The sequence below is a fragment of the Erythrolamprus reginae genome, chromosome 8 (genome assembly GCF_031021105.1).
Source record: "Erythrolamprus reginae isolate rEryReg1 chromosome 8, rEryReg1.hap1, whole genome shotgun sequence".
In the NCBI taxonomy this organism is placed as follows: domain Eukaryota; kingdom Metazoa; phylum Chordata; class Lepidosauria; order Squamata; family Dipsadidae; genus Erythrolamprus; species Erythrolamprus reginae.
Genome location: NC_091957.1, coordinates 5,985,288 through 6,012,860, shown reverse-complemented (window position 1 = coordinate 6,012,860; position 27,573 = coordinate 5,985,288). Strand labels below are relative to the sequence as shown.

Below are 27,573 nucleotides of genomic sequence, written 5' to 3'. Positions count from 1 at the left end.
TTTTTTTTTCATTGCTCTAACTTGCTCGAATGCTTCTTTCCAGCCCTAACCAGGTGCTAATGATTTTCCCAGGTCTTACCCGCTTGCAAGCTCTTTCATTGTTACTCTCTGTGAAGAATGTTTTCTAAGCCCTAAGTATTTGCAGGGTTTGTTTTAAATTGCTCTACTTGATCTGAATGTTAGTTTCGAGCCCTAACCAGGTGCTGACAATGTTCCCAATTCTTCCGGGCTTGCAAGCTCTTTCATTGTTACTCTTTGCGAAGAACACTTTCCAAGCCCTAAGTCTTTGCAGGCTTTTTTTTTTCATTCTCTCCAAATAAGTTTTTTTTTAAAGCCCTAACCAGGGGATAAAATAATGTGCTGAAGCTGACCAGATTAAGGACTCTAGCCAGTTGAATACCTGGTAGGCAGATTTCCACCCCCCCTATTTTCCTCCCCCAAAACTAAGGTGCTTCTTCTTATACTCCGAAAAATACAGTAACAGTAAGTGCCGTGTTATATGGAGCCAATCTTGCCCAAGTGATGTCATTTCTATGGGGAATTCGCTCCCCCTTTTTGTCCCAAACGTCCACACGGAGCTAAGGTTGAGCGATCATTGATCGCTAAGCTACCCCTTCCATCCTTCCCAGCCGAACCCCAAAAGGGTCTACAACAGGGACTGTTGGAAATGGAGCCTTGAACAGATACTCCCCAAAGCAGGGCAGGGCAAACTGTTCCCCCTTCAATTGCATTCCCACCCTAGTTCCTCGCTTATGGCTTCACGCGGCAGGCCCCGACACCCATCAGTAGGGGGTGCTGCCCTCCCACTCCACGAGATACTCCACTTTCCCCTCTGGGCTGATCCTCCGAGCCAACACTTGATATTTCTCTCCGCAAATCAACCGGCCGGTGGCTCCGAAATAGCTGCTGATGGACGACTGGAGGTGAGAGAGGGACAAATCGTCTTCGCTCAAGCTTTCCAAAGTCTGGCAGTCGATGGCGTTCTCCGGGCGATCCAAACTGCTGGCCCGGTCACTGCCGTCCAAGGAGGGGACGGGGATGAGACCGTGGAGGTGCTCGGAGGGTTTCTTCTTGGCATCGAAAGGCACGTAGGTTTTAGCAGAGATTTTGCGCTTGCGGCTCCCAACGTTTGTCCTGCCAAAAGACAGTAAGAAAAGAGGGGCTTCTTAGGGCTGGGGAGCAAGGCAATGTTTCGCAACGCCTAGTCTGTGTTGGCCTCTCAGCCAACAGCCCCTCCAGCAGCCAAATCATTATGAGGAAGAGGAGGAGGAGGAGAAAGAGGAAGAGGAGAAATAGGAGCAAGAGGAGGAGGAGGAAGAAGAGGAGAAGGAAGAGGAGGAAGAAGGAAGAGGTGCAAGAGGAGGAGGAGAAAGAGGAAGAAGAGGAGAAAGAGGAGCAAGAGGAGGAGGAAGAAGAAGAGGAGAAGGAAGAGGAAGAGGAGGAAGAAGGAAGAGGTGCAAGAGGAGGAGGAGGAAGAAAAGGAAGAGGAGGAGGAGAAAGAGGAAGAAGAGGAGAAAGAGGAGGAGGAGGAAGAAGAAGAGAAGGAAGAGGAGGAAGAAGGAAGAGGAAGAGGTGCAAGAGGAGGAGGAAGAAAAGGAAGAGGAGGAGGAGAAAGAGGAAGAAGAGGAGAAGAAAGAGGAGGAGGAGGAAGAAGAGGAGGAAGAAAAGGAAGAGGAGGAGGAGGAGAAGAGGAAGAAGAGGAAGAGGAGGAGGAGGAAGAAGAGGAAGAAGAAAAGGAAGAGGAGGAGGAGAGGAAGAGGAGGAAGAGGAGGCAGCGTGGGAGTCAGGCTCAGCATGAAGGCAATCCGAGAGCTCCGAAGTTGAAGAGGAAATGTCAGAATGTGTAGCTGGGTCATAGCAGCCAGCAACCAGTCAGCGCAAAAAAAGCAAAGCCCCATCTGCAGAACGCAGGCAGCACATAAAACCTTTCCCAGTCCGGTCCACGGAGGAAGCTTTCTCGAACTAAAATTTCAGTGTTATTTTTTTGCAGGTCAGGTGCAGTCTGAGACAATGGCAGGAGACCAGTCATGACATCAGGGGGCATCTCGCTTAAAATTGGGTCTCAATTGCAATGGCGAGGCCAGGACTAACCGGGATACAACTTTCTGGGGCTAAAATGCCTTTTTAAAAAGAAAAAAAAAGCCTCCCCCCCACCCATTTCTAAAGGAACCTGGGTCACCTCGATTCTAAGGAGAAACTCGTTGAGGCCGATCCAGATGTGCTGATGCAGTCCGTGGAGTCAACATCGGAGAGGAACCCCTGGCCCGAACTGGTGCTAGAAAAGAGGGAGAAAGCAGAGCAATGAAACGGCTGCAAGAGAACGAAACAAGCTGAGAGAGAGCAACAAGGACCCCACAGTACAGATGGAATTGATGTTGTCATAGCTGATATGTATTGATATAGAAACACAGAAGATTGACGGCAGAAAAAGGACCTCATGGTCCATCTAGTCTGCCCTTATACTATTTCCTGTATTTTATCTTAGGATGGATCTATGTTTATCCCAGGCATGTTTCAATTCAGTGACTGTGGATTGACCAACCACGTCTGCTGGAAGTTTGTTCCAAGCATCTAGTACTCTTTCAGTCAAATCATATTTTCTCACATTGCTTCTGATTTTCCCCCCAACTATCCTCAGATTGTGCCCCCTTGTTCTTGTGTTCACTTTCCTGTTAAAAACACTTTCCTCCTGAACCTTATTTAACCCTTTATCATATTTAAATGTTTCAATCCTGTCCCCCTCTTTTCCTTCTGTCCTCCAGACTATACAGATGGAGTTCATGAAGTCTTTCCTGATACGTTTTATGTTTAAGACCTTCCACCATTCTTGTAGCCCGTCTTTGGACCCGTTCAATTTGATCCATCTCTTTTTTTAGGTGAGGTCTCCAGAACTGAACACAGTATTATTCCAAATGTGGTCTCACCAGCCCTCTATACAGCGGGATCACAATCTCCCTCTTCCTGCTTGTTATACCTCTAGTTATGCAGCCAAGCATTCTACTTGCTTTCCCTACCGCCTGACCGCACTATTCACCCATATTTTTAATTGTTTGAAGAGAAGTAAATTTGGATTTTTCTTCTTAAAGGGTAGTTATATTAAAATAAGGATTAAAAAACATGAATGTGATAGGTAAGAGTACACGAAATGTACCAAAGCACTTTGGCGTGGGTGTACAAATGAGTCTTTTTATCCACAAGGTTCAGGAATTAAGCACTAAGGCACGGGCGCAGTCTACAAGGTGTTACCTTTTTAGACTCTGGATTTCATCCAGCGAGAAATCAAAGATGCAGGCCAGGTGATGGTTGGTGCTCCAAGCCGAGGCAAAATCACTCTGTGTTAGGAAGGAAAAAGGAGAGAGAGAAAGAGAGAGGGAGGGAGGGACACAGAGAGAAACAGAGAGGGGGGTAGCAGAGAGAAACAGAGAGAGGGGCAGAGATAAAGAGAGAAAGGGACAGAAAGAAAGCAAGAGAGAGAAAAGCAGAGATAGAAACAGAGAGAGGGAGGGTGGGAGAGAGAAAGAGGGAAAGAGAGAGGGACAGAAAGAAAGCAAGAGAGAAAAGCAGAGAGAGAAACAGAGAGAGAGAAAAACAGAGAGAGAGAGGGACAGAGAGAGTAAGAAAGAGGGGACAGAGAGAAATCGAGAGAGGGACAGAGAAAAAGAAAGAGAGAGGGAACAGAAAGCAAGAGAGAAAAACAGAGAAAAAACAGAGAGAGAGAGGGACAGAGAGAGTAAGAGACAGGGGACAGAGAGAGGGACAGAGAAAAAGAGAGAAAGAGAGGGGGAACAGAAAGAAAGCAAGAGAGAAAAACAGAGAGAGAAAAAACACACAGAGAGAGGGACAGAGAAAAAGAGAGAAAGAGAGGAGGGACAGAAAGAAAGCAAGAGAGAAAAACAGAGAGAAAAAGAGAAGGGGGACAGAAAGAAATATATATATAGAGAGAGATAAACACACAGAGTGGGACAGAGAGAAAGAGAGAGAAAACAACAAAAGCCATTAGCCAGCATTCTCAAGTAGGGAAAATAATTTGCAAAAAAAACCCCTCACCAATCCTCTTCCCCCAGCCCCACAAAAAACGTGGAACCAATCCCCAACCGCAGAGCCCATCATTTTAGCCAACTGACACTTGGAATGGCATCCTCCAAGAGAAATTTGGGTGTTTTCCTTTTGCGTTCGTGCTGGGATTGATGCGGCAGCGAACTGGAGAGGGAGGGTGGGGAAAGACCACAAAAAAAGAGAGAGAAGAAGACAAGGAATCAGACCAGGTGGCACGAAGACCGAAGGGAGAACTCGAAGGCTGTGAAGTTAAGAGCCTCGACTGACTTCTACAGACCTGTTTTTCTGGGGAGGTTTGACTTTCCCCTTTTTCTTGGTCTCGCTCCGTCTTGTAACCTTGTCCGGGAGGAGTTTGCTGGGAGGATTCGGGGGGACTCGAACCCGGAGTCGAAAGATGCATTTTTTTTTCTTGATTTCCTTCCCGCACAGAAACCTGAAAAGCCACCGAGACAAACCAAGACATCTTGGTTCAACGAGGAAAGAAACGGCTGCATGAAACCTACCGAGCTCAGGGACCCTACAATTCCTCCTTCTCCTCTTCTCCACTCCCTTCTAGCACTGATAATGTCATCTAGTAAGGTAATGAAACGTCTGCAAGAAAACCACCAGGCTCAGAGAGCACCATGGGGTCCCACAGAGTCGGCCTTCTCCTGGTCCCGTCAACCAGACAATGTCGCTTGGCGGGGCCTAGGGGAAGAGCCTTCTCTGTGGGGGCCCCAGGCCCCTGGAATCAACTCCCCCCAGAGATTTGTACTGTCCCCACCCTCCATACATAGGGTTTTTAGCTATAGTTTTTTTTAATGTACAGTAATACCTCGTCTTACGAACCGAATTGGTTCCGGAAGGAGGTTCGTAAGGCGAAAAGTTTGTAACACGAAACAATGTTTCTCATTGGAAACAATGTAAAAGCGATTAATACGTGCAAGAGGGGGGAAAAATCCCAAAATGGCGCTCCGCTGGGCGCCGCTGCCCGGCTGTCACCTTTTAAAACAGCTGGGGGGCTTCTCGGCGTTCACCCGAACCCGGAAGTTCGGGTTCAGGTTCGAGAGAACGCCAAGAAGTCCCCCGGCTGCTTTAAAAGGTGACAGCCGGGCGGCGGCGCTCAGCAGAACGCCATTTTGCGATCTGCAGTGGGTTCGTAAGGCGAAAAAAGTTCGTAAGAAGAGGCAAAAATTTTTTGAACCCCGGTTTCGTATCTCGAAGTGTTCGTATCACAAGGGGTTCGTATCACGAGGTACCAATGTATTAGATTTGTACTGTACGCTGTGTTTTCGGAGAAGGGCGGCATACAAATCTAATAAATAATAATAATAATAATAATAATAATAATAATAATAATAACCTCACCTGACACTCACCTGCTTTTGTAACTGTTTAGTGCCTCTAGAAGAAGAGGACCTCGTTCTGCCACAGGGGTTGCAGTCAACTGGGGAAGAGATTTTAAGGCAAGATTATCCCCAAATTAGCTTTTCGCGCCAACCTAAGAATGCCTTTGAAAGACTAAGCCAAAATTGTGCCTAATCCAGCATCCATTAGATCATTCTCTAATCTTCTGTGGAATTTTGTGGATCTATTCTTGCTTGTCCCAGCTTTTTGCTGGAATCTTGTTTTGGGGAAATATTTCCTGAGAGTTCGAACAATTAACCAGTGGAACAGCTTGCCTCTAGAAGTTGTGAATGCTCCAGCATTGGAAGTTTTTAAGATGTTGGATAACCATCTGTCTGAAGTAGTGTAGGGTTTCCTGCCTAGGCAGGGGGTTGGAGTAGAGGACCCCCCCCCCCAAAGTCTCTTCCAACTCTATCGCTATTGTTGTTATTTTATTATACAGGCTCTTAAAAGGATAACAGCCAAAAATCTTGCCGGCTCGTTCCCATCATTACATCAGTGCATCATCGTAGCTGGTGGTCAGCTCTTAAATTACCATCCCGACAGGGAAGAAAGGAAAAATTTGGAGAATTTATCTTTGCACACCTCAAGATTGCAGATTTGATACCAAATACCGAATATCTCCGGGACCGCCTTCTGCCACACGAATCCCAGTGACCAGTTAGGTCCCACAGAGTTGGCCTTCTCTGGGTCCCGTCAACTAAACAATGTAGTTTGGCGGGACCCAGGGGAAGAGCCTTCTCTGTGGCGGCCCCGACCCTTTGGAACCAACTCCCCCCAGATATCAGAGTTGCCCCCACCCTCCTTGCCTTTCGTAAGCTCCTTAAAATCCACCTCTGTCATCAGGCATGGGGGAATTGAGACTTTCCCTCCCCCTAGGCTTATAAAATTTATGCATGGTATGTTAGTATGTATGATTGGTTTTTAAATTGGGGTTTTAAATTAACTTAAACTTAAATATTAAATTTGTTTACATTGTATTATTATTGCTGTGAGCCGCCCCGAGTCTGCGGAGCGAGGCGGCATACAAATCTGATAGATAGATAGATAGATAGATAGATAGATAGATAGATAGATAGATAGATAGATAGATAAGATAGATAGATAGATAAGATAGATAGATAGATAAGATAGATAGATAGATAGATAGATAAGATAGATAGATAGATAGATAGATAAGATAGATAAGATAGATAGATAGATAAGATAGATAGATAAGATAGATAGATAGATAGATAGATAAGATAGATAGATAGATAGATAGATAGATAGATAGATAGATAGATAGATAGATAGATAGATAGAGAGAAGTGGAGAATCCACCCTTTGCCATATAGCCCCAATCCTGCCCTACTTCCATGCACAGAACATCTAAATATCTATCCATTAACCAAGGCAGCTTATAGGACTCATTTCATAAGAACGGCTCCAGAGGAAGTTAGCAAATTATAGAAAACTCAAATGTTTCAAACGGGGGGGGGGGGGGGAGAAGAAGAGAAGCAAATTATAAAGAGAGGGATTTGAGGCTGGCCCCCACCCACCTTGCCGAGCTGAAAATGGTCCCAGCGGTGATTGACGAAGGCCAAGATCTCCTCAAAGTTGAAATATTTCTTCTTGCTTTGCACGCCCAGGTTGTAGATGGCAAGGTGCACGATGTCGACCCTGTGTGTTTGTGGTTTCAAGAAACAGAGGAGACAATGAAGGAAACGATTGCAGGAAGAATACAGAATATAAGAAGAAGAATAGAATAGAATATAGAAGAATAGAGTATACTTCTTCTGGAGTGGGTGGGAATGGGGATTTTGCAGTATCCTGCCCAAGCCACGGTCACCCAGACACACCCTGCCCACAGAACCGGTAGTAAAAAAAATAAATTGGATTTCACCCCTGGAAGAAGCTCACCATGGTATAAATAACTCGCTTTGCCAATTCCTTCTTACGCACACAAACACCACAAGAGTTAAAACTTCAGATCGTGCAGAATGCGGCCACGAGAGCCATCGTGGGGCTCCCTAGATTCGCCCACGTTTCTGCAATACTCCGTGACCTGCACTGGCTGCCGATCGGTTTCCGGTCACAATTAAAAAGTGTTGGTCATGACCTTTAAAGCCCTACATGGCATTGGGCCAGAATACATCCGGAACCGCCTTCTACCGCACGAATCCCAGCGGCCGATAAGGTCCCACAGAGTTGGCCTTCTCCGGGTCCTGTCGACCAAACAATGTTGTTTGGTGGGCCCCAGGGGAAGAGCCTTCTCTGTGGTGGCCCTGGCCCTCTGGAATCAACTCCCCCCAGAGATTAGAACGGCACCCACCCTCCTTGTTTTTCGCAAATTACTCAAGACCCACCTTTGTCGCCAGGCATGGGGGAATTAGGATATTCCTTCCCCTAGGCCATTACAAGTTATGTATGGTATGTTTGTGTGTATGTTTGTTTTTTATAATAAGGGTTTTTAGTTGTTTTATTAAATTGGATTGTTAAATGTTGTTTTTTATCATTGTTGTTAGCCGCCCCGAGTCTGCGGAGAGGGGCGGCATACAAATCAAATGAATGAATGAATGAATGAATGAATGAATGGATGAATGGATGGATGGATGGTGCCTGGTGCAATAAGATACATGAATGGAAATTCTTTTTATTTGGGTGTGTGGGAGAGAAGCAGATCTTACCATCTCAAAGGTAAACGTTTGAGATACTCCGGTCCCTGATTACAAACCGTGCAGTAGAAAATATAAAATCTGTAGAAGTCGGTGAGAGAGGAAAACAAGAGAGAACAGGCTCCGGTTATTACTTTTTAGATGGATGCAAGAATTATACTGCTCAAAAAAATAAAGGGGACACTTAAACAACACAATATAACTCCAAGTCAATCAAGCTTCTGTGAAATCAAACTTAGGAAGCCACACAGATGGACAATCAATTCCACCTGCTGTTATGTGCACATTCAACTTTGGACAGAACAAAGTATTCAATGAGAATATTTCATTCATTCAGATCTAGGATGGGTTCTTTCAGTGTTCCCTTGATTTTTTTGAGCAGTGTAGTTTATCAGGCTTCCCACCCCAGCTGTTGCCTTCGGCAGCGTCTGGACTACAAAACCCTTCCTCCCCAGCCAGCAGGATTCCGGTCGCACCTACCGATCTCCAAAGAGCATGGGGTGGTTCAGGCACTGCGTGCAGGCTTCGTGGAACCACTGTCGGCACTGAAGGCACTGCAGCATCTTCAGGTACCATCTGAGGAAGGAAAAGAAGTATCCTCCTCTTAACACGGAAAGTCCTCGTCTAAGCAACCGCCTCAGGCAACGACCATTCGCGGTGGTGAGGGTGAGGGAAACGGAACAACTGTCACATCTGCGAACTTTGCAAGGTGCAAAGCCGAGGAAAGGTGAGGCTTGATTGCAACCGTGGTCACGTAGCTTCGCCGGGCGACCGAACTGCTGCTCCCAATGAGGACTGCCTATATCTTTATTTTCTAGGCTGCCTAAGTGCTATTGCTATTATTCTATTTCATTCCCTTCCATTTTTTATATTCTATATTCTTCTAGAATCTATTCTTATTCTATATTCTATTCCATTCCATTATTCTAATCTATTCTACTCAATTCAATTCTTCTCCTCATTCTATATTCTATTCCATTCCATTATTCTATTCTATTCTTATTCTATTCCATTCCATTTTTCTCTCTTCTATTTCTCTCTCTTCTATTCTATTCTTATCCTTATCCTTATCCTTCTATATTATATATTCTATTCAATTCAATTCTATTCCATTCTTCTCTCTTCTTTTCTATATTCTATTCTATTATTCTGTTCTATTTATTCCATTCCATTATTCTATTATCTATTCTATTATCCTTATTCTTCTATATTCTATTCTATTCTCTTCTATATTCTATTCTATTCCATTATTCTCTTCTCTTCTCTTATTATTCTATATTCTATTCTATTCTATTCCATTATTCTATTATATTCTACTCTGTTCTATTCTATTCTCTATTCTATCCTTACCCTTATATATATGCTATATTCTATTCTATATTCTATTCCATCCCATTCCGTAGCGACCCAATGGTTAGAATGCAGGATTTCAGGATAAACTCTGCTCACTGCCAGGAGTTTGATCCCAACCGGCTCAAGGTTATTAAAACCAGGACCCAGATTGTTGGGGGCAATAGACTGACTCTGCAAAACTGCTTAGAGAGGGCTATAAAGCATTGTTAAGTCTAAGTGCTAAAGCTATTGCTATTGGAGAGGCCAAAAATGGCTACCTTCAGCTGCCGGAGCTCATGGCCATGCTGAAAAACGTGGAATCGTTTGCACACACACACACACCCCGAGGTAAATTTCAAAGCCAGCATGCAAAGCCCAGGGCCACGTTTTGAAAAAATGGAAATCTCTAAGTCCCTTGGAGAGGTCGAAAACCGTCCCCTCCAGCTGCCAACGATCAGCCTTCACCCTCTTGAATCTTTAAATGATTCCCGCCAACATCACCCTCAATCAAACGTACTCTGCAGGACCACCACAGTAGCAGTAACACTGTTGGTGATTTGTTCTGTGGAGGGAATCCCATTCCAGCTGTTCCGGATTATAACACAGGACCCTTTTAACCGTCTGTAGGGTCCGGGCGATGGGTCCTTTCTTCAAGGCTCCACCTTTCTGGAGAAGAAACAAGACACAGAATTTTTCTACGGATTCTCAAGTTGTCAATCGTTCCTCTTCTTTTATCTATTCATCAACGAGCAGCAGAGGGGTTTTTTTAACAAATAGATTGTCTGTTAACTGAGTGCTTCCAGGTTAAAAGTTTAATAGGGATTCATTTTGATTAGAAAAATCTTCATTCCATTACTGTGCAGTCTATCCGATGAACGGCTTTTGGATAGCTTACCCATGGGATTGGGCGGCATATAAATCTAAATAATAATAATAATAATAATAATAATAATAATAATAATAATAATGCCCACATCTTAAAAACATTCAATAGGAAGGCTATGTAAATATATGCATCCCAGTGGCGCAGTGGTTACAGTGCAGTGCTGCAGGCTACTTCTACTTTTACGACTTTTATGCTACTCAGCATAAAACAAAATACAAAATCGACAATCGCTAAAAGCTACATTTAAGATTCCAAATAATAATAAAAGACCAAGAAGCAACAGAATTTTATGAGATTTGGAATAAAGTGTATATATGGATAAATAAGAAGAAAAAGTAAAAGTAAAAAGAATAGGGGAATTGTAGAAGTATGGATATGAATTAAACTTTGTGTTGGATATACAGTAATACCTCATGATACGAACTTAATTGGTGCAAGGAGGAGGTTCGTAAGACGAAACATTGTTTCCCATAGGAAACAATGTAAAGTCAATTAATCCGTGCAACCAAAAACCCCCCCGCAAAAAAAACGGCTTTCGGCGACTGCTGGGAAGCCGCACGGCTGTTTTAAAAGGTGACAGCCGGCCTGGGGGGCTTCCCAGCACCCCCCCGAACCCCAAACCCGGGTTCGGGAGGGTGCTGGGAAGCCCCCCAGGCCGGCTGCAACCTTTTAAAACAGCCGTGCGGCTTCCCAGCTGTCTCCCAAAGCCGAACGCCAAAGCCGAACTTCCGCGTTCGGCGTTTGGAGACGGCTGGGAAGCCGCGTGGCTGTTTTAAAAGGTGACAGCCGGGCTGGGGGGCTTCCCAGCAACCTCCCGAACCGAACCCGGGGTTCAGAAAAATTTTGCCTCTTCTTACGAACTTTGTTCGAGTTACGAACCGGCGTTCGGGAGGCTTCTAGGAAGCCCCGCCGCCCGGCTGTCATCTTTTAAAACAGCCGCGCGGCTTCCCAGCAGTCTCCGAACGCCGGTTCGTAACTCGAAAAAAGTTCGTAAGAAGAGGCAAAATTTTTCTGAACCCCGGGTTCGTATCACGAGTTGTTCGTAAGACGAGGGGTTCGTATCTTGAGATACCACTGTAGTTTATATATGAAGATTTATTATATAAGTTTCTTCTTTTCATTTAAAATAAGAAGTAGAGTTATAGTATTAACAATGTATTCTTTTTTCTGTATCGAAATTTAACTTCTAGAATAAGCGGGGAAGTTGCAACCCCATTTTTATGTTAAATGTATGTTTGTTAGTTTTGTCTATTTTACAAAAATTAATAAAATTTATTGGGGGGAAAAAAAGATTCCAAATAATTAAAACCTACTCTTAAAAACCCAAATCATTGAAGCCATTCAATCAACATTTATTTTATGGTTTTATCTAGGAAACATTTGATTCCTAGATATCTTACTTTTTTTTGTAATCTGTATATTTAGTTTTCCAATTAATTCCCTTTTTTGTTTTTTCTGCCATGGTTTTCACTAGGAGTTTAGTTTTCTCATTAATCTTTAATTTCCGCAACGTCTCCATACTTTTCAATCTGTCAGAGCAGTTTTGGCCCTCTTCCAGTAAAAAACACCAAGTCACTTGCAAATGTTTGTAGTTTGTACTCTTCTCTTTTAATTTTCTATCTTTATTTTGTATTATATTTCTAGCCAATACCTCCAGAGTCAAAACAAATAGCAAAGGTGATAATGGACCTCCTTGTCTCGTTCCTAATAATCTTTGTTGCTCTTCTCTGTAATCTTTCTAGAGTTCTATCTCACATCCGTTCAAAAATGTACATTTTTCAAAAGGAATGCTTTCCCCCTCATTTCCATTTTTTTTCTTTTTTCTTTTAATCACTTTTTGGGAGGAAAGAAAAGGAAAGTGACCAATTGGGATGAGTAAACATATCAACAAATCTGCAAGTGATTAACGTCTCCGGGTCCAGCCAAAACTGTTATTTGTCCTGGTGTGTTTTGTCTCCTTAATGTTCTCTTGAACAGCAAGCTGTCTAAAAAAATTTAAATGGCATGAAGTCCAAAATTTCTTCCTGGAAAAGTAAATGGAGTTCTTGGAAGACAGAAACTCCTTGGAATCGGAGTCAGCGTTCCGATATTTGCAACTCAAATTAAATCTTAAGAAGATTATGTGAATTCAAAATCCCGAATCTGAGAATGAGGATAATTTAGTTAGATGGAGATATGAAATTTTAAATGAAGATATAGATATAAGAGGTTTTATTAACGTTTATATTTATATAATGTCTTATTTTAAGGTGGAGAAAAATTTCTGATGTCGGCCGAAACGTGGCCTCCAGGAAGGACGTCTTCGTGACATCAAAGCTCCACCCATGGAATTCCCTATTGGGATTCCCCACCTCCGTTTCAGCCTCCAGATCGGCCGAAAACGCCGCTGCCGATCGCAAAAACGGCGCTCCTGCGGGTGGCGCCACCCGGCTGTAACCTTCTGAAACAGCCGGGTGCTTCTCGGTGGCCTCCGGAACCCGAACTTCCGGATTTGGCGTTCAGGAGAACGCTGAGAAGTCCCCCGGCTGTTTCAGAAGGTGACAGCCGGGCGGCTGCGCTTCTCGGTGGCCTCCCAAACCCGAACCCGAAAACTTCGGGTTCGGGAGAACGCCGAGAAGCCCCTCGGCTGTTTTAAAAGGTGATAGCTGGGCGGTGGCGCCCAGCGGAGCACCATTTTGCGGTTTTTCCCCCCCCTTGCACGCATTAATCGCTTTTACATTGTTTCCTATGGGAAACATTGTTTCATCTTATGAACTTTTTGCCTTACGAACCACCTTCCAGCACCAATTAAGTTCGTAAGACGAGGTATTACTGTATATGATAAGCATGTGTTTACAATACTGTAATATGTAAAGGTATATGGATTGATAGTTTAGAAAAAAAAATATTGCAAAAAAAAGAAGAAGAAAACCTCTTGTAGGCCACTCACCCGTGCAGTTAGTACAAAGATACACCTCCGACAAAACCAGGGGGTCTCCAAAGAGTCTTCAATGCTGGCCACCAGTGGAATATGGCACTGTTGGTGGTACCCTGAGAAGGAGGAAGGGGGAAACGGAGAGGTTTTAAATCGATAATGGAAGCTTAAATGCTTAAAAGCTTGTCCCAAGTCACTGATGATGTTAGCTAGTTTGGTCATGAGACGTTTGCAAGGAAGCAACCAGAGAGAACCCAAGGACCCCGACCCATAGCTCAGCCCCTCCTCCTCTTTCTCATCCACTGCCTTCTAGCACTGATGGTATTCCCTAGCTGGGTGGTGAAACGTCGACAAGGAAAGCCACGGTGGACAGAGAGCACCAAGGATCCCACAAACATCCTCGTCCACTCCACAAACCCTTCTAGCTCTAAGGATGTTGCATGAAAATCACCAGTCATTTGGGAAATCAACTAGCCCAGAACTAAAGCTCCTGTTTTGGTGCCTTGGAACATATTTTTACAATTGGACCAATCAGGTGTTTACAGTAGGGGTGTCCCTCTGACCTTCCTGCCAATCAGCTTAAAGCTCTGTTGGGATAACTGGCGCTAGACTTATGGTTGGGGGTCACCACAACATGAGGAACTTTAGATGAGGAACTATTAGATTTGTATGCTGCCCCGAGTCTTTGGAGAGGGGCGGCATACAAATCTAATAAATTATTATTATTAATTATTATTAACTGTATTAAGGGGTCGCGACATTAGAAAGGTTGAGAACCACTGGTATACAACAAGGCATTCAATGAGAATATTTCATTCATTCAGAGTCTGCGGAGAGGGGCGGCATACAAATCTAATAAATTATTATTATTATTATTATTATTATTATTATTATTATTATTATTTGACCAGTATATATTGACAGACCCAACTGTTATGTACATAGTACTAACTCTGCCCATGGCAGAGAAATAATAGTACGGAAAGCTGCAGGCCAACCCAAAAACCAAGAGAGAGGAAGATATGGAGAATGTACTCACCTACTCCACACTTCCCACAGATCAAGATCTCATTCTGAGGCTCCGATGTCTTCTCCAGGCAAATGTTACATTCAGGCTGCTCGCCGAGGACACCAGCTAGAAAGCAGGAAGAAGGGTTGGGAGAAAAGAGATCTGGTAAACCCAATCCAGATTTAGAACTGTAACCCCGCAAAAGGCTAATACCATCCTGGATTCTATGAACAGAAGATCAGAAGCAACGTGAGAAAGAATAGTAGATGCTTGGAACAAACTTCCAGCAGACGTGGTTGGTAAATCCACAGTAACATATAAATAAACATGGATAAACATAGATCCATCCTAAAATAAAAATACAGGAAATAGCATACGGGTAGACTAGATGGACCAGGAGGTCTTTTTCTGCCATCAATCTTCTAAGTTTTTGTTTTAATATGTGGATAATTCATATTTTCCAACTGCCAATAGGTCATAGATGTGAGTTTTGGGCAAAACTCTTTTTCTCAGGCTAGTTTAGGAGTTTACCGGAATCGCCTGCTACCGCACGAATCCCAGCTGCCGATAAGGTCCCACAGAGTTGGCCTTCTCCGGGTCCCATCGACTAAACAATGTCGTCTGGCGGGCCCCAGGGAAAGAGCCTTCTCTGTGGCGGCCCCGGCCCTCTGGAATCAACTCCCCCCGGAGATTAGAACTGCTCCCACCCTCCTTGTCTTCCGTAAACTACTTAAGACCCACCTATACCGCCAGGCATGGTTGATTTGAGACACCTTTCCCCCAGGCTTATTATAATTTATGTTTGGTATGTATGTGCTGTTTGGTTTTTAATTATGATAGGGTTTTTAGGTTTTTTTTAATATTAGATTTGTGCCAGTATAATATTGTTTTTATCGCTGTTGTGAGCCGCCCCGAGTCTTCGGAGAGGGGCAGCATACAAATCTAATAAATTATTATTATTACACCCAGGTTGATCGCAAAGAAAGCCATGTTGAACTTTCCATTATTCAAAAGAGTGTACGAACACCCCAAACATGTCTTCTTTTTTCACCTAGCTAGCACCTTTTCCAAGACGATCTAGCTCAGCCCAACTCTACCCTGCAAGATTCTAGTCCTCATTCATCATCACTCATCTGCATCAACCTCTGAAAACGCTGAGAATTCCCCAAGGACGAGAGGCCGGGAACGTTCACGCACCATGCTGGATGTCCTTCCAAAGCACCCAATATTTGGAATTATCTTCAAAGGTCACCAGGCAACTCTGCTTAGCATCACTCACCTATAAATGTAGGGAGGAAAAAAAAATGCAGAACATAGAACTCAAAGATGGAGTAAGGCTTTCTCCTGGATTACTCCAACTTTGCAAACTTGGGGGTCTGCGTTCACGTCTCAGGCTATGCCCGAGTGCAAAAATGAAGGTGGGGTTCCCCCCAATTCCCTAAAACCATGGACCCTCTACCCCACATGGGCTAACTTAACAACCCCAACATTATTAATTGCCCCTTTTGTTCCTTCGCCAGCTTTTGAGAGTATCCAGCAATTGTTATTTGTAGCAGGGGAAAAAAGATACAAGAATAAATACAATTAAAAAAAGAAAAGAATAAGCTTGGGGGAGGCATGAAGATAAGAAAGGGAAAGGGAGAAAATGTTATTCCTTCTTTCCTCCTTTCTTTTCTTTTCTTTCCCTCTTCCTCCTTTCCTTTATTTTTCTTTCCTTTCTTTCCTCCCCTTATGTCTTCCTCCTTTCCTTTCCTTTCCTTCTCTCTTCCTCCTTTTCTTTCTTTTATTTTCCTTTCCTTCCCCAATCTCTTTCTCCTTTCCTTTCCCTTCCTTTCTTTCCTTCCTTCACTTCTTCCTCCTTTCCTTTCTTTCCCTTTTCCTCCTTTTCTTTCCTTTATTTTCCTTTCTTTCCTTCCCCAATCTCTTTCTCCTTTCCTTTCCCTTCCTTTCTTTCCTTCCTTCACCTCTTCTTCCTTTCCTTTTTTCCCCTTCCCTTCCCTTTCTTTCCTTCCTCATCTCTTCCTCCTTTCCTTTCCTTTTCCTCCTTTTCTTTCCTTTATTTTCCTTTCTTTCCTTCCCTTACCTCTTCCTCCTTTCCTTTCCCTTCCTCTATTTTCCTTTCCTTTCTTTCCCCTCCCTTCCCTTTCTTTTCTTCCCTCACCTCTTCCTTCCCTTTTCTTCTTTTTCTTTCCTTTATTTTCCTTTCCTTTCTTTCCTTCCCTCACCTCTTCCTCCTTTCCTTTCTCTCTCTCTGGGAGAAGATAATGAAGATAATAATAATAATAATAATAATAATAATAATAATAATAATAATAAACCCGTAATATTATTTACTCTCTTAATCTTCCCAAGATAATAAAGTCCATCTGTCCAGCGGCATAAAACGTATTGTCCTTCGGGCAATTTAGCCATCAGCTCTCGCCGGCTGTCCTGAGTTCTGGCCACCCAATCCGCCATCGATTGCTGCAGGGGTTCAAGGGCTGCATAAGTGCGCCCAGGATTAGCAGTCCCCATGCTCCTGGGCTACAACGAGAAAAGAAAAAAAAACATTATTTCTACTCTACTCTACATTCCATTCCACTTTATATTTTCCATTCTGCTCTACCTACTGTATCCTATCCTACTCTACCTACTATAGACTACCTACTCTACTCCACTTCACTCTACATTTTCTATCCTATTCTACCTACTCTACTCTAATTTTCTATTCGACTTTCTATTCTACCCTCTATTCTATTCTATATTTTCTAATGTATTCTACCTACTGTATCCTACCCTACTATAGACTATATATACATAGAAACATAGAAGACTGACGGCAGAAAAAGACCTCATGGTCCATCTAGTCTGCCCTTATACTATTTCCTGTATTTTATCTTACAATGGATCTATGTTTATCCCAGGCATGTTTAAATTCAGTCACTGTGGATTTACCAACCACGTCTGCTGGAAGTTTGTTCCAAGGATCTACTACTCTTTTAGCAAAATAATATTTTCTCACGTTGCTTTTGATCTTTCCCCCAACTAACTTCAGATTGTGTCCCCTTGTTCTTGTGTTCACTTTCCTATTAAAAACACTTCCCTCCTGAACCTTATTTAACCCTTTAAGATATTTAAATGTTTCGATCATGTCCCCCCTTTCCCTTCTGTCCTCCAGACTATACAGATTGAGTTCATGAAGTCTTTCCTGATACGTTTTATGCTTAAGACCTTCCACCATTCTTGTAGCCCGTCTTTGGACCCGTTCAATTTTGTCAATATCTTTTTGTAGGTGAGGTCTCCAGAACTGAAGACAGTATTCCAAATGGGGTCTCACCAGCGCTCCATACAGCGGGATCACAATCTCCCTCTTCCTGCTTGTTATACACTCTAACTACTCTACTCCACTCCATTCTACATTTTCGATCCTACTATACTCTACTTTTTTATTCTACTTTCTATTCTCTCTATTCTATTCTACATTTTCTATCCTACCCTACTCTATACTCTATATACACTCTACCTACTCCACCCCACTCTACTCTACATTTTCTATCCTACTCTACTCTAATTTTCCATTCTACCTTCTATTCTATTCTATTCTATTCATTCTAGTGTTCTATTCTACCCAGCCTGTTGGAAAGGGAAACACCCAGCAGCTAGGGCTACCTCTGGCTGGATTTCAACTCATAACACCCGTTACTCAATGTGCTTTTACTCCAAGCAGCAAGAAAGGGAGATCTTGACTAAGTTAGCAGCAGGGCCTCCTTTGCCAAAGGTCTATTTTTGGCTTCTCATTCTTGGCAGCTTCCGATCCATGTAAAGATTGTGGCATTCCAATGTCTGTGCAACCAGCTGTGTCACGGAAAACATCATAGGTCACTTCCTAAGCTGTTATTGCACAATTCAGGAAAATTTCTGGTGATCAGAATGACCAGGAAGCTTGGGAGCTACTGGTTTTAAGATCAGGTGTATCTGTATTTAACCCAAGCCTTCTGTTGCTAAGTGAAACAGAAAGTGAACAGTATGTGAAAAGTTTGAAAAAAAGACAGATATACAGTGATACCTTGTCTTACAAACGCCTCGTCATACAAACTTTTCGAGATACAAACCCGGGGTTTAAGAATTTTTTGCCTCTTCTTACAAACTATTTTCACCTTACAAACCCACCACCGCCACTGGGATGCACCACCTCTGGACTCCTGTTGCCAGCGAAGCACCTGTTTTTGCGCTGCTGGGATTCCCCTGAGGCTCCCCTCTATGGGAAACACCACCTCTGGACTTCCGTGTTTTTGTGATGCTGCAGGGGAATCCCAGCAGCGCAAAAACGGGCACTTCGCTGGCAACGGAAGTCCGGAGGTGGGGTTTCCCGGCGAGGGGAGCCTCAGTGAAATCACAGCATCGCAAAAATACAGAGGTCCGGAAGCGGGGTTTCGAGGACTTTGGTGTTTTTGCGATGCTGCAATTTCACTGATGCTCACTTCACTGGGAAACCCCACCTCCGGACTTCCATTGCCAGCGAAGCACTCGTTTTTGCGCTGATGGGATTCCCCTTCTGGGATTCCCCTGCAGCATCACAAAAACACGGAAGTCCAGAGGTGGGGTTTCCTATGGAGGGGAACCTCAGGGGAATCCCAGCAGCACAAAAACAGGCGCTTCGGCTGGCAAAAGGGGTGAATTTTGGGCTTGCATGCATTAATCACTTTTCCATTGATTCCTATGGGAAACATTGTTTCGTCTTACAAACTTTTCACCTTTTCATCCCGGAACCAATTAAGTTTGTAAGACAAGGTATCACTGTATTTAATTTTGCATGTAACAACCGTGGCAAGAGTAATATTTGCACAATACTGTATTGGAAAAATGAAAATGTACCGACAGAGGGAGATATAATAGAAAAAAATAATAGCGTGTGTGGAGATGAATAAATTAACATTGGAATTAAAAAATAAGGAAGATTCGGAATGTTATGAATGTTGGGGCAACTTCTACTGCTGGCTCCCTCTCTCTCTCTTTTACTCCCCCCCCCCCCATTAAAATAGGTTGATCCCTTCCTTAAACTGAAACACTCTTACTTAGAGAATAAAATTTGTGATTTTTCCCATTCTGGGGCCTCTTAGCATGTTTGGACTTCACTTCCCAGAATCCTTAGTGAAGCATTCCAAATTTTCAAAAAGTGTCTTTGGTTTTCCAAGAATGAGGCCTGGAATTCATCCGTTTTTGCTTTTCAGAAAACCCATGATTATGCAAATGCACTGCTCAGAAATAATTTAAAAAAAAAAAAAAACAGTTATCTGCTCTGAATGCTTTTTCCTGGAAGTGTTTGGCAAAGAAAGCTACATTTCCAGAAGTTGCCTAGTAGTAGATTGCAACAACATAGGTTCCCCTCCCAAAAATAACAAAACAAACTCCAAATTCTGCCCAGTTCTCCTGGAATTGTCCCCATTTGAAAGAAGGGGGTGTGTGAGCTTCTGATAAAACAGAGTTTTTCCCAAACGGATTTTCACTAACATTATCAAGCTCACAACAGCACTTACTCAGCAAAACATCGGGTGTTAAACTTAAATAAAGAGGTGGATTATGAGTGCTGAAACAAATTCAATAATTAAGATGCACATAAGTTCCATTTCTATCAGCTTGGCTGGAGATAAATAATCAGCCCAGATTATGAAGCAGATATACTGTAAGCGCCCTCTTTTCCCTTTGAGCGAATAATAAAAATGCATCTTAAGTTTGTCATTGGTTTTCTCTCTGGGGAAGGAAGAGGCCTGGCTACCTGCTCCCAAACTCCTCCTCGGTCTACTCATCTCCTCTCTTTGAAAGTTTGTCAGGACCACCTTCTGGAGTAATTTCAACTTTCCTTTTGGGGGGTGGGGGTGGGGGTAAGAAGACACCCCCCACCCCCCAGTTCTGGGGTTTTCTTTTAATTTTGCAATGACTAAAAGCCATTTCTCTCCTTGGCACGTTCTCCTTGGCCATTCAAAAGATTCTTTTAAAAGTGCAAGGTTGAATATCTATCTTTTTATCTCTATATCATATCTATTTATCTATCTCTATCATCTGTGTGTGTGTGAGTCTATCACATCTTTATCATATCTCTATCTCATATCTATCTGACTATGTCTCTATCTTTTTACATCATTATCCACCTATCAATCTATATCATTACCTATCAATATCATCTGTCTGTCTATCTAAGCTATCTATCTTTCTATCTATCTAAGCTCTAACGTCTATTGCCTATATTTAATCTATTTATCTATCTAAGGCTAAGCTATCTGAGATCTATCATCTATATTTCAACTATCTAAGATCTTCCGACAATCTGTCTAGCTAGCTAGCTATCTTATCATCTTTCTAAACTATCTAAGCTATCTATCATCTATCCACTAACTCTCTACCTAAGCTATCAAAGATCTACTTTCTATCTATCTATCAATCAATTTATCATCTATCTAAGCTGTCTATCTATATATATATTAGGCTCCCTTCCTTTTCTCTTATCAGCAAAAATATGTAGTCATATACTGTATACTGTAGTCATATACAGTACTGTATACTGTAGTCATATACTGTACTTTATATACATACATACATACATACATACATACATACATACATACATACATAAATATATATTTCTAAGCTCTCTCTCTCTTCCCCCTCCCTCTCCTCTATCTGCTTCTCTCTCTCTCTCCTTCTCTCTCTCTTTCTTTCTTTCTCTCTCTCTTTCATCTGTGTAAACTAGCCATCTATCTATCATAACTAGGTTGGGTCTCCAACCTCAAACCTTTGCAGGGGGGGGGGAGGGAGAAGAGAGAGAATCAAGAGAGAAAGGATGCGGTTGATAAAAAGTTACCCACCCAGGCAAGAACAGAACACCGAGTGCCTCTGCGACCGAGAAAGGAAGTGGCGGATCGAGCCATTGGGGGTTACTAAGAGTTCCCTTTCAGTTCTGTTCTAACCAGGGGAAGACAACTCTCGGTTGCAGTTTGCAAAAAAGGGAGGGAGGGGTGCCCCCTTACTGGTAATAGGGTCCACCCTCGCCTTGACACACAAACACACACACCCCTCCTCTCCATGCAGAGAACTTCAGACTCTGCTGGCTGGTTTCCTACCCACCTTTGCTGGATGGGACCCCTGGCTGCACCGCAGGGAGCTCGAGCTGGCTTGCCACCAAGAAGGGAGAGTGATGCACCACCCCACTTCCACACCCTCTGGTTCTCCCTTGGTGCCCACCTAGCTGGAGGAGGAGGAGGAGGAAGGGGGGAGAAGGAGGGGGGAGAAGGAGGGGGGTGGGAGGGAGGGAAGCTCTCAAGAGGGTGGTTTGAAGCCTGAAGCTGGCGCACCCAGGAGTGCTGTTGGGAATGGGCGGCAGGCAGCGCTGGGTTGGACCAAGAGGGTGAGCGGAGGGTGGGTGGGGAGGAGTTCTGACTAGAGTTAGGGAACCCCAAGGCAGCCCCCCCCAAAATGCCCAGGTCATCTCCAATCCAGTTGACAGTCCCGAAACTTTAGGTGCCACCCTGACCCAAGGAAGGCCTCCAAATTCTTTTTTCCCTCTTGTTTTTTTCTTCTTCTTCTTTTCTCTCTCCCTCTCTTTCTCTCAATCTTCTCCCTCTCCATCCCTTTCTCTCATTTTCTCATTCTCTCTTTCTTAATTGCGCTCTCTGAATCATTCATTCTCTCATTCTCTTCTTCCTTCCTCTTCATTTCTCTCCCATTCTGCCTCTCCCACTCCCTCTCTTTCTCTCAATGTTCTCCCTCTCTGTTCCTTTCTCTCATTTTCTCCTCTCTTTCTTAAACCCTCTCTCCTACTCTCTCATTCTCTCTCTCCCCTTCCTTCCCCTTCAATTCTCTCATTCCACTCCCTCTCTTTCTCTCAATCTTCTCCCTCTCCATCCCTTTCTCTCATTTTCTCATTCTCTCTTAACCGTTCTCCCTCTCTTACTCTTTCTCTCTCTCATTATCTCCCCCATCTCTTTCTCTTTCATTCCCCCCCCCCCCCACACACAGAGGGGGAAACGTGTTGCAAAAGCACAACTCTGCCACCCCTCTCAACAATCCTGGCCCGGCGCTACAAAAAAATCCAAAAAAATCCCAAAGTTTGCGGCTTGCCAACTCGGGTGCCCCCTCCTCCCCGCGCCTCCTTACCTCTGGGAAGACCCGGGTGTCCCAAGCGCATCTCCGCGTTCAGAAGACCCTCCGCGCGCCCCGGGGTTGTCTGGAAGCGCCCTGGAAGCCCCGCAGCGCCATCTTTAGCCCTCCGCCTTTCCCCCCCTTTCTTTTGGAGCCCCCCAAACGCTAATCTCTCTCTCTCTCTCTCTCTCTCGCGGGCTCTTTCTCTTTCTCTCTTTTCCCGCGAATTATTTCGGTTGGGCTCCTCGCAAATTAGCGCGGCGGGTTTCCAGCGCGCCGCCTCCGGCTCCTCCTCCTCGGTTGCATCCGAGCCTCTTTCCGCCACTCCTCCGCCTCCTCCTCTTCCTCCTCCTCCTTCGGCCCGAGGACGGCAGCTTTCGGGATCGGGCTTTCCCGCGCGCGGAAGCGGGGTGGAGCCTCCATAGCCAGGGGCAGTATACCTCTCTCTCCCCCCTCCCTCCCTCCTGTCTCTCTCTCTCTCTGACCCCCTTTTTCTCTCTCTCCCTTTCTCTTCCTCCTTCTCTGTCCCCCTCTCTCTCTCCCTCCCCCTCCCTCCGTCTGTCTCTCTCTCTATCTGACCCTCTTTCTCTCTCTCTCCTTCTCTTCCTCCTTCTCCCTCTCCCTCCCTTTCTCTTCCTCCTCTCTGTCCCTTTCTCTCCACCCTCCCTCTCTCTTCCTCCTTCTCCCTCCCCCTCCCTCTCTCTCCCTCCCTCTGTCTCTTCCTTCTTCTCTCTCTGACCCCCTCTCCCTCCCCCTCTGTCTCTTCCTTCTTCTTTCTCTTTCTGACACTCTCCCCCTCCCTCTTCCTCCTTCTCTCTCTCCCTCACTCTCCTTCTCTCTGTTTCCCTCCCTTTCTCCGTCTCTCTCTCTTCCTTCTTCTCTCTCTGACCCTCTTTTTCTCTCTCTCTTTCTCTCTCCCTCTCTCTTCCTCCCTCTCTGTGTCCCTCTTTCTCTCCCTCCCTCCCTCTATCTCTGTCTCTCTTCCTCCTTCTCTCTATCTCTCTCCCTTCCTCTCTCCCTCTCTCTTCCTCCCTCTCTTTGTCTCTCTCTCTGTGTCCCTCTTTCTCTTCCTCCCTCCTTCTATCTGTCTTTCTTCCTCCTTCTCTCTGTCTCTCTCTCTCTCCCTTCCTCTCTCTCTCCCTTCCTCTCTCTGTCCCTCTTTCTCTCTTTTTCTCCCTCTCTGTCTCTCTACCTCTATTTTCCCCTCTCTTCCTCTGTCTCTCTGTCCCTCTTTCTTCCTCCCTCTCTCTGCCCATCTCTCTGTCTCTCTCTCTGTCTGTCTCTCTCTCTCCCCCCCCCCCACTGGAAGAATTCCAACCCAAAACCTAGATGCAAGGTTTTGCCGGAGGTGGGTCCAAGAACACCAGAGGTCGGTTTCAGCAGGGTCTGACCATTTCTGGTAGAACCGGTAGTAGAAATTTTGAGTAGGTTGGAGAACTTGTAAATACCACCTTGGACTGGTCCCACCGCCGTCTATTCTCTGCCTTCTGAGTCCCACCTGATCAGGAGGAAATTGGAGATACAGTATTGCAGCATCCTTCTCCTGCCGTGCCAACAAAGCCATGCCCAGAGAACCGGTAGTAAAAGGTTTTTGAATGCCAACCACTGCAGAACCACCTGATTTCCAATGGCTGAACTCATTCCCCGGGCTTCAATCAAACAATTGGATGGCAATCTTGGTGCAAAGCTATGACAGGGATTGGAAACCAAGACTTATGAAGAGAGACTGAGGGAACTGGGCATGGATAGCTTAGAGAAAAGGAGGGCCAGAGTGGACATGATAGCAGTCTACAAGTATACAAGGGGATGTCACAGAGAGGAGGGGATCACTTTATTCTCCAGGGCACCAGAGGGCCAGACGAGAAACAACGGCTAGAAGCTGACCAAGGCGAGATTCAACATGGAGATAAGGAGGAACTTCCTGACGGTCAGAGCGATCAACCAATGGAACAACCTACCAGTGGACGTTGTGAACTCCAACACTGGACATTTTTAAGAGAAGATTGAACTGCCACTTGACTGGTGTGCTATAGGGTTCCTGCTTGGGCAGGGGGTTGAACTCGATGGCCTTCAGGGTCCCTTTCAACTCTAACAATAAATAAAAATAAAAAACTAAATAAAATAAACATTGGTTTTGATTGGGAGTGAAATGCCGAGGGTGGGTAGTTAACACAGACCCCTCAATAATCCGTCTGGAGTGGGATAATATGAAAGAAAGTGGTCTGAAACAACAGAGTTGGAAGGGACATTGGAGGTCATGCAGTCCAACCCCCTGCTCAAGCAGGAGACCCTACCTCATTTCAGTGGTCCAAGCTCTTCTCGAAAACCTCCAGTGATGGAGCGTTCGCAACTTCTGTTGATAATCCATGGAATAACAAGAGTTGAAGGGACCTTGGAGGTCATCTAGTCCAACTCCCTGCTCAAGCAGGAGGACCATATACAAATGGTTGCCAAATCTTGTCAAACCTCCATTGATGGAGCAAGTCACAACTTCTGGAGACAAATCTACAGAATAATAACACGATCCAGAGCAAACCTTCCAATCCAGAATTGGAAGGGGCCTTGGAGGTCTTCTAGTCTGACCCCCCCTGCTGAAGCAGAAGACCCTAAATCAAATGGATGTCCAGTATCTTCTTCAAAACCTCCAGGGATGGAGTACCCACAACCTCTGGAGAATAAGGGAGAAAGGACCTTGGAGGTCTTCTAGTCCAACCCTATCCCAGTTCAGACAAATAATTGTCCCCATCTCATTGTTTTATTTTAATTGTTTTTAAATTGTTTTTATAGGGTGTTTTTTTAGTATTTTGGATGTTTATTTTTTCGTGGTGGGCCCTAGGGAGTGGGCATCATAAAAATCAAATTAACTAACTAATTAACTAACTAACTAATCAACCAACTAACTCTATCTATCTATCTATCTATCTATCCTTTCTATCTATATCATCTATCCATCCATCCATCTATCTATCCGTCTGTCTGTCTGTCACATGTTTTTGCTGAATTTGAAAATAAAGGGAGACTAGGATAGATCTATTTCGGCCTTGGATCTCTCTCTCCCTCTGTCTGTCTGTCTGTCTGTCTATCTGTCTCTATCTATCTATCTATCTATCTATCTATCTCTTTCTCTCTCTCTCTCTCTCTCTCTCTCTCTATCTATCTATCTATCTATCTATTTTTTTGGCAAACCTCCCGTGTTCTTAACAAAAGAGAGTAACGCAGTTGGAAGGGACCTTGGAGGTCCTCTAGTCCAACCCCCTGCTCAAGCAGGAGACCCCAAGACCATTTGCCCAGTCTCTTCTAGTTCATGACATTTGCAGCAAATCCCCTGTTGAGTTTTGGAGGCTTTTTAACGGTTCAAGCGAGAAGCAAGCCACGCCTTTCCTGGCCCAGCTGCTTGCTGGCTTGAAAAAGAAAAAAATTCCACCAGCCTTTTTTTTTTTTTCTTTTTGCAAGCAGCTTTTCCGATGGCATGAACTCGGCCGTGAGTCATGACGGAGCGATGGTGAGCCGTGACACAGTTAGAAAGAAATGCACTGTCTATCCTTCTCCCTCTTCCTCCTCTTAATGCCCTTTTGAAGAGGCAGGTGGCCAAAAACTCAACAAGTTTTATTCCCCTTCCAAAGTAAAGGGAGTGTTTTACTTTTGGCTGAAAAACAACTAAAATCAGTGGAAAAGTTTGTCTCCAGAAGTTGTGGGTGCTCCATTGCTGGAGGCTTTTTAAGACAAGACTAGACAGCCATTGGTATAGGGCTGTGATGGCCTAACTTTCCTTTCCTTTCTCCTTCTCTGTCTGTCTCTTCTTCTGTTTCTTTCTTTCTTTTTCATCCTTCCTTCCTTCCTTGCAATAGCATTTAGACTTATATACCACTTCACTGTGCTTTTACAGCCCTCTCCAAGCCATTTACAGAATCAGCCTCTTGCCCCAACAATCTGGGTCCTCATTTTACCCACCTTGGAAGGATGGAAGGATGAGTCAACCTGGAGCCGGTGGTGAGATTTGAACTGCTGAACTACAGCTAGCAGTTAGCTGAAGGAACCTGCAGTGCTGTTCTCTAACCACTGCACCACCCTGGCTCCCTTCCTTCCTTCCTTCCTTCCTTCCTTCCTTCCTTCCTTCCTTCCTTCCTTCCTTCCTTCCTAACTTTCCTTTCCTTTCTCCTTCTCTGTCTGTCTCTTTGGATGTTTCTTTCTTTTTTTTTTCTTCCTTCCTTCCTTCCTAACTTTCCTTTCCTTTCTCCTTCTCTGTCTGTCTCTTTGGATGTTTCTTTCTTTTTTTTTTCTTCCTTCCTTCCTTCCTAACTTTCCTTTCCTTTCTCCTTCTCTGTCTGTCTCTTTGGATGTTTCTTTCTTTCTTTTTCTTCCTTCCTTCCTTTCTTGCAATAGCATTTAGACTCATATACCGCTTCACTGTGCTTTTACAGAATCAGCCTATTGCCCCCAACAATCTGGGTCCTCATTTGACCCACCTCGGAAGGATGGAAGGGTGAGTCAACCGTGAGCCGGTGGTGAGATCTGAACTGCTGAACTACAGTTAGCGGTTAGCGGACGTGGCCTGCAGTCCTGCACTCTAACCACTGCACCACCATGGAGAGAACTATGGGACACATGCCACAGGTGTCACATGGAGCCATATTGGAGGGCATGTGAGGCGTTGCGCTGTGTTAGTTCCATGCTTGCCAACTGAAAATGGACTTCTGGTTTGCCTGTTGTGCTGTTTTTTGCACTCCGGGCCTTCAGGAAGCTTCCCTGAAGCCTCCAGAGGGCGAAACGGCCTTCCCCAAGGCCGAAAATCAGTTGGCAAGCGTATGCAAGTGCACTGGAACTAGCACAGAGCAACGCCTCACATGCCCTACACAATCTATCCACAATCTATCCTTGCTCATTTTATTGCAGTCCTTGGTAATGTCTGGGTCATTTTTGCTGTCCTTTCTTTAGGATCAAACTTGAAAAAAATGATTTTGCTTTCAAAGAAATCGGTCTAAATTACAAGTGTTGCCTGTTGCACTTCTAAAACTTAGAAACTTAGAAAGAGAGAGAGAAAAGTGGTGGGATATATGGATGGATGGATGGATGGATGGAACATGGAAGGATGGATGTAGAAAGGGAAGGGAAGGGACAAGGCAGGAAGGAGACAGAAGGAGACAGAAGAAAAGAAAGAAAGGAAGGAATTAAGGGAAGGGAAGGCAGAAAGAAGGAAGAAAGGAGAGGAGAGAATGTG

General features: G+C 44.4%; 1 protein-coding gene across 3 annotated transcripts; it reads right to left on the bottom strand.

Moving 5' to 3' along the window:
- On the bottom strand, window positions 1-22,678 carry PHF19 (PHD finger protein 19). 3 transcript variants are annotated; one of them, XM_070758702.1, is made up of 15 exons: window positions 22,371-22,678; window positions 16,575-16,763; window positions 15,438-15,519; window positions 14,271-14,366; window positions 13,247-13,347; window positions 9,949-10,097; window positions 8,580-8,675; window positions 8,112-8,180; window positions 6,984-7,104; window positions 5,415-5,482; window positions 4,334-4,489; window positions 4,125-4,200; window positions 3,247-3,332; window positions 2,180-2,275; window positions 1-1,134 (listed from the first exon to the last, which is right to left on the bottom strand). In XM_070758702.1, exons 2-15 carry the CDS (start codon window positions 16,752-16,754, stop codon window positions 783-785), a joined length of 1,728 nt encoding a protein of 575 aa, XP_070614803.1. In that variant the 5' UTR covers window positions 16,755-16,763; window positions 22,371-22,678; the 3' UTR covers window positions 1-782. The 3 variants fall into 3 exon arrangements, with proteins under 3 accessions (XP_070614803.1, XP_070614804.1, XP_070614805.1); XM_070758703.1 differs by lacking the exon at window positions 22,371-22,678 and adding an exon at window positions 21,342-21,418; XM_070758704.1 differs by having other exon boundaries at window positions 689-1,134; window positions 2,180-2,269.
- Window positions 22,679-27,573: the final 4,895 nt, after the last annotated feature.

Coding starts and splice junctions, on each gene's coding strand:
- PHF19 (XM_070758702.1), bottom strand. CDS start 16,754: ATGGGGACTGCTAATCCTGGGCGCACTTATGCAGCCCTTGAACCCCTG. Junction 15,520..16,574: donor ATCTTGGGAAGATTAAGAGA/GTAAATAATATT, acceptor CTACATTTATAG/GTGAGTGATGCTAAGCAGAG. Junction 4,490..5,414: donor CTAAACAGTTACAAAAGCAG/GTGAGTGTCAGG, acceptor GTGGCTTTTCAG/GTTTCTGTGCGGGAAGGAAA.